The sequence below is a fragment of the Rhipicephalus microplus genome, chromosome 2 (assembly GCF_043290135.1).
Source record: "Rhipicephalus microplus isolate Deutch F79 chromosome 2, USDA_Rmic, whole genome shotgun sequence".
Classification (NCBI taxonomy): Eukaryota; Metazoa; Arthropoda; class Arachnida; order Ixodida; family Ixodidae; genus Rhipicephalus; species Rhipicephalus microplus.
In genome coordinates, this window is record NC_134701.1 from 297,910,541 (window position 1) to 297,921,472 (window position 10,932).

The 10,932-nt window shown below is 50.1% G+C and overlaps 1 protein-coding gene across 1 annotated transcript; it reads left to right on the forward strand.

The window, feature by feature from the left end:
- The first annotated feature begins 8,331 nt into the window (after nucleotides 1-8,331).
- On the forward strand, nucleotides 8,332-9,420 carry LOC142795515 (uncharacterized). The gene has a single exon (XM_075886071.1). The coding sequence runs from the start codon at nucleotides 8,332-8,334 to the stop codon at nucleotides 9,418-9,420; it is 1,089 nt and encodes a 362-aa protein (XP_075742186.1).
- The last annotated feature ends 1,512 nt before the right edge of the window (nucleotides 9,421-10,932 follow it).

Consider the following 10,932-nt stretch of genomic DNA (forward strand, 5'->3'; position numbering starts at 1 on the left):
TATATTAGGAATAGGAGAGGACCGAGAACAGACCCTTGTGGGACGCCTGAGGTGACTGGGAGTGGTTTAGACAGGTGGCCGTTAAGATAGACAGATTGCGAGCGGTTAGTTAGAAACTCCTCAAGCCACCTGAAAATGTTAGGATGCAAGTTTAGTTTTGAAAGTTTCAGTAACAGACGCTGGTGAGGAACCTTGTCGAAAGCTTTTGCAAAATCAAGGAATATTGAGTCGGTTTGGATATTACAGTCGAGATTAGTCTGTAGGTCATGAACGAATTGTGCTAATTGGGTTTCGCAAGAAAGGCCCTTTCGAAATCCGTGCTGTGAAGGATGAAAAAATTCGTTGGAGTCCAAAAAATTGAAGATTTGTGAGTAGATGACGTGTTCCATGATCTTACAAGGCACGCTGGTTAATGAAATGGGGCGGTAGTTCAAGGGTGAGTTTCTGTTACCCGATTTGTAGACTGGAACGACCTTGCCCGTTTTCCAATCATCCGGCATGATTCCTGAGGTGAGTGACTGTGAGAAGATAAGACATAAGTATGCTGCGCAAGTCGATTTCACATTCTTGAGGAGTTTCGAGTTGATGGAATCCATACCAGCTGATGAAGAAAGTTTTAATTTGTGGATTATAGATGAAATGCCTTCTTCGAAGAAGGTGACAGCAGGCATGAAAGTTTCTACGTTAAATGATGGCGACTGTGAGGGCATGTCAAGTTCAGTAGTGAAGACAGATGCAAATGCTTCGTTGAATATTTCTGCGCAATCATGGTCAGTCACTGTCTCGTGTGAATCATTCGTTAGTTTAATATCGGAAGGATGTGTGGGGTTTAGAACTTGCCAGAATTGCTTGGGGTTCCTGATTAAGAGATTAGGTAAGTCTATATGGTAAAACGAGTATTTGGCTTTACGAACGGATAGCAAATATGATTTTTCAGCTTCGATGTATTTTTGCCATGCAGTAGGCTTGCCGTTGCGTTTGGCGGTACGAAAAAGTCGTTTCTTTTTGTTTTCAAGTTTTTTTAAATGCCGAGAAAACCATGGTTTATTGCGGTTAGTTTGAAAAGTAATCTTCGGGATAAACATATCAGAGAGGTGATTTACTTTGTCCTTAAAGATCAACCAGTTGTCATGAACTGAGCGCGTGTGAAATGTAGATTCATACTGATTAAAAGAGTTACTGAGATCTTCAGATATTGCACTATAGTTACCCTTATCATAAAGAACAATTGTTTTATTAGTCGTCTGTTTTTTGGTCGAGGTAAATGAAAATAAAGCATGTATGACCTTGTGGTCGCTGATCTCAGGAAGGTAAGTAATAGATAATAGGTTCTCGGGGCTATTGGTTAATATCAGGTCGAGAATATTTGCTGATCCTCGTGTGACACGGGTTGGTTGGGCGACTAATTGTGTAAGGTTAAAGTTGAGACATACATCGAGGAAGTTTTTCGCCTCTGCGTGACATGATAATGTAGAAGTAACTATGTTTTGCCAGTCAATATTAGGGTAGTTAAAATCACCGAACAGAAGAATGCGAGCCTTTGGGTAAGCGGAAGTAAGTTTTTGAATGGAATTGTTCAGATGACATGGAAAATTTGGATCCGTTTGCGGGGGCCTGTAGTAGACGCCAAGTAGGACAGTTACGGTGTTAGTACGACAAATTAGCCACAAGGATTCGGTATCGGAATCGACGTTAACAACGGAGCAAGATATGCCCCGATGAACTGCGATAAGTACTCCGCCCCCCCGTGAGCCATTTCGGTCATTTCGGTACACGTGGAAGTCCTGTAAGTCAGTTAATATTTCCGCATCCGTTATATCGCTGGTAAGCCACGTTTCTGTTAATACGAGTATGTTGCTTTTTGATGACGAGATAATGTTGGATATGAGTTCACGTTTTGGAAGAAGGCTACGTATGTTAGTGAATATTACGGAAAACGAGAGAACATGACATGGGGAAGCCGTTTGGCGTTTTATTGCTCTTTGTTGGCGGGGTAACCGCTATGCAATTTCCTTAACCATGTGTGATGATGCGTCAAATATATAGCGCTTCGACCCGACGTGCAGCGTTTTGAACCGCAAGGAGAACTTGTCCGAACGTGCTTTTGCAAATGCAAGTAATTGCTTGCGCGCATATTGAACGGGGCGGGAAAAGTCCTCCCCGATGCTGTAGTTAGTGTTCTTCAGTTTCCTGCCGTTTGATAAAAGTGCATCTCTGGTTTTGTATGATAAAAATTTCACAATTATGGGACGATTTCGGTTTAGTGAATGAATACCGAGACGATGTGCGCGTTCTATGTCGTTAGGCTGCACTGTTAGTCCAAGGTTATTGTTGCAGATATCGATTATCATTTTTTCAGATTCAGCCCACGTTTCATTCCTAGTGGGGTCAGGGATGCCGTAGAATAGAAGGTTATTCCGGCGCGACCTGTTTTCAGCGTCATCCAGGGAAGTTTCTAGCTCTTGAATTTTTTTAGTCATGTTGATTACGTTAGTCTGTGTTTTTTCGATATCATTTCTGAGGGGAAGAAGAGTTTGGTAATGTGTTTCGAGATCGCCCATTCGTTTGTTTAAGTCTGTTATTCTTTTATCCGTTGTGCTTAGTTGAGATTTCAAACTCTGAACTTCGGCAATCAGCTGGGCCTGGCCGGCACTTAGCTTTTGTAGCTCAGTAAGAATAGCAGCGTTTCCGTTAGGGCCAGGATTAGTTTCGACGTCACCCGATAAGATCAGCAACGAGTGAATTATATGAGCACACTCAACAGCAATAGTAATACGGTACAACCTGTACACCAGTACAACCTGCGTTTTCGCAGGTTGTACCGGTGGCGTGGTTCGGAACCAGCCTTATCCCGGTTTCCCTGCGGTTCGGTGACCGCCTCCCCCTCCCCGAAGTTGTTGCTGCGGGCAACAAAAGGTTTGAGGTCGGAGAAGTTAACTGGACCGCCGACAGGTCTCCCTTGGGAGTCAGCCAGCTTGTATACAAGGGGCGACACTTTGGTCTGCACTCGGTATGGGCCCAACCACTTGGCCGAGATGCCTTTGGCGGCGTCACACAAGACGTGATTGCGCCTGAGGACGAGATCGCCGACATCATAACGGACACCCCGATGCGACCGGTCGTATTGAGCCTTTTGACCAGCTCGCGCTTTTGCCAAGTTGGAACGCGCCAGGTCGAGCGCCGCATCCATCCGTGAGCGCAGTGCCGCCGCGTAGCCAGACGGGCTGATTTTCGCGGCGCTTGCCTCGCCACCGCCCGGTAGGACGCGGTCCATGGGGTTAGGCAGCTCTCTCCCAAAGTTGAGGAAGGCGGGCATGTACCCTGTCGAGCGATTGACCGTAGACCGCAAGGAGAAGTCTATCTCGTTGAGACAGGCATCGCAATCCCTGTGTTGTTGCGCAAAGGCTGTCAGCAAGGGCTTGAGGTTCCGGTTGATCCGCTCGGTCGGGTTGGCCTGTGGGTGATACGTGGTTGTTTTATGGTGCTTAATGCCAAGGGCAGCAAACGCATCCACAAACACCTTGGCCATGAAATGGAATGCATTGTCCGTGATACACTCCGCCGTAAAGCCAAAGCGGGTAAAGACCTCGGTCAACTTGTCCCAGATTGCGTGTGCCGTTAACTTCCGAAGGGGAAACGGTTCGACCCACTTCGTGAACTGATCTGTGACAGCCAAGAGAAAAACATGGCCTCTCCGGCTTCTTGGGAAAGGTCCCATAATGTAACAGGCCGCGACCTGCCAAGGTTGTTGGCTGTCGATCAATTGCATGAGCCCGGGAAGCTTGCCCCCGCGAGGCTTCACGCATTGGCACACGCGGCATGAGCAGGCGTAGTGAAGGGCGTCGCGCTTCATGCCAGGCCAGGTAACGGAGTGGCACAACTTTTGAAAAGTCTTAAGGCCACTCGCGTGTCCGGCCAACGGCGAGTCGTGGAAATAACCTAGGGTGGCTTTCCTTGGACTGCGTGGTATCACCACCTTGAAAGACTCCTGGGGAGATTTCAAGGTACGCCGTGGTGTGTACGCTGGGTACGCCGTGGTGTGTTGCCATTTTGCGTCCCCTAGAATGCGCTCTGTCAATCTGTGGAACGTAGCTGCAGCTCCAGAACAGCCAAACAGCATGCGGGTAAACTCGTACAAACCTCTGTGAGAGGTGAACGCAGTTTTCTTCGCGGCTAGCACCCAAGGTGCTGAAGTAGCAAGCATCGCCTGGAGCAGCCACGATCGAGTCCACGTTAGGCATGGGATAAGCATCCTTCCTCGTGACCTCGTTCACCCGGCGATAGTCCACACAGAGCCGGTGAGAACCGTTTCTTTTGGGGACCATTACCACCGGTGAACCCCAAGGACTGTTTGAGCGTTGGACCACTCCGGTCTCAATCAACTCACCAGTGCCTGGTCAATTGCTTTCCTCTTTGCCGCACTAACCATGCGAGGATTGCAGTTCCACAGTCGTGCGTCACCTGTGCCAATCCGGTGTCTCACCAGAGAGGTGCAACTCGGGCATTCCGTGAACATATCGCTGAAACGTGTCAACAGCGACGACAGGCGTGCTTTCTCGCGTTTTGACAAGCTGTCCGGCAAAGGAGGCAGCGAGCCATTCGAGTTGCTGCTTAGCGGGGGGGGGTCACTGGCATAGCCGAGACATCGTTCACCGCGGCATCATTATGCTCGAGGGAAAGCTGTACACACGGACCGTTTTCCGTCGCGTTGGCCAAAGGACCAGTCCTGGCGTCGGAGGGGGAGATGCGGGCCGTGGGTTCAACGCTTGGTCTCCTTTCCTCCTTCCTCCACGTGGCGTCCGGCGACTTACTGGCAGCCGAGACCACGGGAGATGCAGCGAAAGGCCGTAGGGCGCCGGAAGGGCCGTCCCTGTAGCCTCCGCTTTGCGACGTCAATCACGATACCTGTGTGCGCGAGAAAGTCGCGACCGAGAATTACAGGCACGGAAAGACCAGGGAGATGCACAAAGCGCTGTCGGCGTGCGCGATTCTCCCAACGCAAAACCAACCGCGCAGCGCCGCAGGAGGTGGTGGTACCGCTGGCGAGGTGTAAGGCAGTGTCGCAAGCTTGAATGCGGACAGAGCGGTCGCGCAAATGAGCCCTAAGCTCTTCGCCGAACAGCGAGATATAAGCCCCGCTATCCAGCAACGCCGCAAACTCTCGACCAGCGATCGTAAGGGCGATGAATGGCGCCGGCGTGGCTGGAATGTCATGTCCAGCATGACACGCCATCGGTGCCAGAGGTTGTGTTACACTCCCGTGTTCTCTTACTGCTGCAGCCGCCGGCAAGGGGGAGCTCACCGACAGCTCACCCCGTTTCCCGACGGGCGAGCAGGCCTTTGTGTCGATTGGGGCGCGTTGCACACTCGCGCGGTGTGACCACGCTCACGGCAACGAAACCAGACCACGCCTTTTCCTCCTACAGGGGGGGGGGGGGATTTTGGTGATCCTTTAGAGCTACGAGGTGTCCATTCGTTAGCCACAGTGGGGGCTCCGCCATCGGATATCCCCTCGTGCACTAGGCTTACCTACTAAGCGCAACCGTGTAAGGATGCGACGTCCTCCATTGCCGCTGCGTGCGACGATGCTGCGGCCGGGTTCGTCGTTTTCTCCGACACGGCGCAGAAACCACGCACGAGGCAGGAAAACAAGAACAACGGGTTTATTAACCCAAGATGCAGCACAGTGCGACACTCACGGGCTTGCAGGTCGTACAGGGAACTCCGCAAGACCGAGCAAGTAAAGTACGCTTGCCTAGAGCGCGACGACTCCCGCACAAAAGCCGAAGTCGAACTCACGAACGAGAAGCCGCCTGATAAGCAGCGCGTCAACCTCTCGTGGAGGCCTGAGAACATCTGCCGTGACGAGCGAATCGTCGGGCGGAACACAGCTCGTAGAAGAGGAGGATTTCACGCGCCGAAAGGGAAATGGCGCTGCGTTGTGACGTAGGCCCGCGCAGCGCCAGGGTAGCGTGCCCAGACATGCCAGTGAGGGAAGGAGCCGACGGTCGACTCGCCCAGACCAACGCCTCCTCTAGAAAGATGCCTGCCGCATGAGAAGAAAAACAACTGCCACACCCTTTTCCTCCTTCATTTTAAAATGTTCTCGGTCGCTAGCGTCACCTGTGGCGGACGGTGCAACAACGCAACACTTTGCATAGCCTCCGAAACAGTGATGCACAGTTGCAGGTCTCCAACAACTTTCTACTGATGCGCCCCTATGGGCCGCAGATGGAAAACGCTTAGCTGGTACCGGCCGCCGCCGTGATGATGGATGGATGGATGGATGAATGGATGGATGGACGGACGGACGGACGGACGGACGGATGGATGGATGAATGGATGGATGGATGGATGGATGGATGGATGGATGGATGGATGGATGGATGGATGGATGGATGGATGCGCCACCAAGCCGTAATACTTAATGAACCAAAAACTAGATTTTTTTTCCTTTTAAGAAGTGAGGTTGAGGATTCGTACTTTGCAGGGAAGCGTTTATTTTCACTCGTGCCTTGACTTTAGCCAGCAATCATATAACTTCCTTCTAATCAATTCTTCCCGCTTAAAGTCTATTTTGCCCTCTCTGTCCCTAAACCCAACTGCTTTGAAAAACTATGCGCCATCATCCGGAACTAGAGGGTGAATCCCTTTAGAGAACATTATCAAGTGTTCGGCACTTTCGTCTTCCTCTCCACACGCACTGCATACTGTGTCTACCCCTTCGTATTTGGCCCGATATGTCTTGGTTCGCAGTACTCCCGTCCTGGCCTCAAACGGTAAAGAACTACCCCGAGTATTATCATAGATCCTTTCCTTGGCAATTTCCTACTTAAAAGTTCGATAGATCTCTAGTGCGGACTTCTTAATCATGCCCATTCTCTACATGTCAGTCTCCGTTTCCTTCACTTTCTTCTTAACCGATAGTTCTTTTTGGTTTGGCCACCTGCTGTTTCAAGTATTTACCAGTCAATTTCCTGGTTCGCTTCCTCCATTTTGTATCGACATTCTTCATGTACAAGTAACTGAAAACCTTCCAAGCCCAACGCTCCTCCCCCATTTCTCTCAATCGCTTCTCAAATTTTATCTTGCTGCTAGCTTCCCTGCCCTCAAATGATGTCCATCCCATATCACCTTGTACTCCCTGATTTGGTGTATTCCCGTGAGCTCCTAAGGCAAGCCTACCTATTCCACCTTGCTTAATTTCTAATCTTGCTTGAACTTCTGATCTCATGCACAAAACCGCATTGCCGAACGTCAGACCAGGAAGCATGACCCCTTTCCATATTCCTCTGACATCATACCTATTGTAATTCCACAGTGCGCTGTTTTTCATTACCGCTGCATTCCTTTTACCTTTAGTTGTCACGTATATTTCGTGTTCCCTTAGGTACTCTGCCCCATTGCTTATTCATACGCCCAGATATTTGTATTTATCTGTTATCTCTAGTGTGACCCCCTGTATTCTAAGCACACTACCTTCATTGTCATTAAAAAGCATGACTGCTGATTTTTCCTTACTGAATCTAAAATGTAGCCTATCTCCCTCATTACCGCAGATGTCCACCAATCTCTGCAAATGTTCCTTGTTGTCGGCAATTAGCACTATATCATCTGCGTACATCATTGCTGGTAGTGCCTGTTCAATGAGTTTTCCTTGTTTGACGAAATAAAGATTGAAGCCCAGTCCACTTTCCTCTAACTTGGCCTCTAATCCTTGTAGGTACATCATGAATAATAAGGGTGCCAGAGGACACCCCTGCCTAAGCCCCCGTTTGACCTCTGCAGGCTTGGATACCTGTTTTTCCCACTTTATAACTACCTTGTTACCTTTATAAATATCTTTTAAAAGATTAGTGACTACATGTTCCACGCCGCGTGTGTCCTGTATTCCCCACAATTCCTCTCGAACCATGCTATCGTACGCTCCCTTGATATCCACAAATGCTAGCCACAGGGGCCTGTGTTCCTTTTCTGATATTTCGATGCGCTGCGTCAGTGAGAACAGATTGTGTTCCAACCTCCTGTGTTTTCGAAACCCATTCTGCAGTTCCCCCAGCTCCCCCTCACCCTCTATCTATGCCGGCAGTTGTAGTAGCCAACGTATGACGCGCTGTACTGACGTCACAGGCTACGTCATGTGCATGTACTTATAAATGCATGCGAGCCGCTTGCTTAACACATTAAACCTTCGCCACCAACTGAGTCCAGGGTCGCCTTGCTCGCCGGCTACAACAGATGGCGACAAAGATGGGATAGGCTGCACAGAACGACGGGTGCGGATCCTGTGAGCAATGACAGCTGGAAGGCGAAAGGTAAGGTATGGTGAAGATGTGGGAATTTGATGCCTTCATAGAAGAAGGAGACGAAGATTTCGCATCGTATGTAGAATGGTTTGGGCACTATTGCAAAGTAGCCGGCGTACAAGACGAAGAACTTAAAAAGTCAGCCTTCATCTCTGCCATAGGAAAGAAAACGTACAAGACGCTCAAGGACATTCTTCTACCTGCAAAACCTGAAGAGAAGACGTTCGAGGACTTGGTGAAAGTGCTGAGTGGCCACTACGAGCCTTCAAGTCAAATCATAGCGGAGCGTTTCAAATTCAACAGGAGGTACCAAGGAGAAGGGGAGTCCGTCGCGGCATTTGCAGTCACTCTGAAGCACATGACAGCCAAGTGCAACTACGGTACGTTTCTCGACGACGCTTTACGGGACCGGTTCGTCGCTGGGTTACGGAATTCCACCATTCAGACGGGTTTACTGAAGAGGAAAGAACTGACGTTCGAATCGGCCTGCGTTTTTGCTAAGAGCGTTGAGCTAGCGGAGCGGGAGTCGAGGGGATTCCGACCAACTGCGAATATGGATGCCGACATTCACGCTCTAAAGAAGACGGGGAAGGAACCGGAGTTTGCCTGCAAGCCGAAGAACAGTTCAATGCAAAGCTGCTATCGATGCGGTCAAGAGCATGACGCCCGTTGCTGCCATTATCGTAAGTTCGAATGCCATCTTTGCAAGCGCGTGGGACATTTGGCGCGCATGTGCAGATGCAAGCAACCGGCGCCTGGCACCGTCCACAACGTGAGTGACGAAGCGAGCGGAGGCACAGAGCTGCTGCTGCACGGTGTGTATCTGGTGGGCACGGAACAACCATATGAAGTTGAAGTACAGATAGCCGGCCAGCTTGTGAAGATGCAAGTAGATACGGGCGCAGCCGTATCACTCGTTCCGGAATGCGTTTACCGGCAGCTAAAGCAGCCGCCGCAGCTTGTGAAGTGCGAGATGAAGCTCAAGACTTACGGCGGAGCGACGCTACAAGTGAAAGGCCAAGCGGAGGTCTTGGTCGATTATAAGGGACAGCGGAAAGTCCTGCCAATCATCGTGGTACCAGGAGAGAAGCCAGCACTCCTAGGCCGCGACTGAATTGCAAACCTTGGAATGAACCTAAACAGCATTCACGAGGTGCACGCACAACCGTCTGTCGACAGCATCCTGTCAAGTTATGCCAGCGTTTTTTCACCTGGTTTAGGGTTGATAAAGGGTTACCAAGCAAAACTGGTGCTTAAGGAAGGAAGCATGCCAGTCTTTTGCAAGGCGCGGTCTGTGCCGTATGCCATTCGTGAACCTGTCGAGCATGAGCTAGGCAACTTGCAAAAAGAGGGCGTACTGGTGCCCGTAACCTGCAGCGACTGGGCCACGCCGCTGGTAGCTGTTCACAAGCCAGACGGCACAGTACTATTGTGTGGAGACTATAAATTGACGGTGAATCCATGTGTGAAGACCGACCATTACCCACTGCCCGCGGTGGAGGATTTGTTCACGACACTGGCTGGGGGCAAGGTTTTCACCGTTCTGGACCTTTCGACGGCATATCAGCAAACCGAGGTGCACCCTGACTCGCGACCCTTGCTGACTATAAACTCTCACATGGGGTTGTTCCAGTATGTTCGAATGCCGTACGGAATCTCAAGTGCACCTGCAGTTTTCCAAGCAATCATGACTGAGCTGTTGAAAGGACTACCGGGAGTGGTATGCTACCTCGACGACGTCCTCATCACGGGAGCATCGCATACCGAATGCCTGGCGCGGGTGGAAGCAGTCCTGCAGGTTTTCAGGGACCACGGCGTAAAAGTGAGAAAGGAAAAATGCAAGTTTTTTTGAATGCTGTCAAATATCTTGGGCATATCATTGACGAAAATGGTGTGCACCCATGCGTCGAGAAGGTTGAAGCCATAAGGGAAGCACCCACACCCAAGAACATCAGTGCGCTTAAAGCGTACCTCGGCATGATAACTTTTTACTCCAAGTTCATGCCAAACATGTCTTCGAGGCTAAAGCCTTTGTATGCACTGCTTCAGAAGGATAAGAAGTGGGTCTGGTCCGCAAAAGAAGAAAAAGCCTTCGCGAAGAGTAAGAGCCTCCTTACGCAAGCGAGCGTGCTAACATTCTATGACCCAAAGAAGCCTCTTGGATTAGTCTGCGACGCCTCTCCTTACGGGTTTGGCGCAGTGTTGTTTCATGTCGTGAACGGGGAAGAAAGGCCGATAGCTTATGCGTCACGCACTTTGAGCAAGGCAGAAAGTGGCTACGCACACATAGAAAAGGAAGCGTTGGCTGTGATTTTCGGAATCAAACGGTTTCACAAGTATCTTTACGGCCGTGAATTCACCATTTATTCCGATCAACTTCCCCTGGAGGGACTTCTGGGGCAACCAAAGCCAATTCAGCAAATGGCAGCAGCACGCATGCAGCGCTGGATGCTAGTGCTAGCTGCATATCGCTAAAATGGGTGTACAGAAAGGGAGCCCAAGTAGCAAACGCGGACGCGTTATCGCAATTACCGCTTCCGAACGACACCGACGAAAGCGACTACGTTCACTTCTTTTCAGCAGTAGAAGTCGTACCACTATCTGCGAAAAGGATCAGTGACGAAGC

Excerpts from the sequence above, each read along its gene's own strand:
- LOC142795515 (XM_075886071.1), top strand. The coding sequence starts at position 8,332 with ATGTGGGAATTTGATGCCTTCATAGAAGAAGGAGACGAAGATTTCGCA.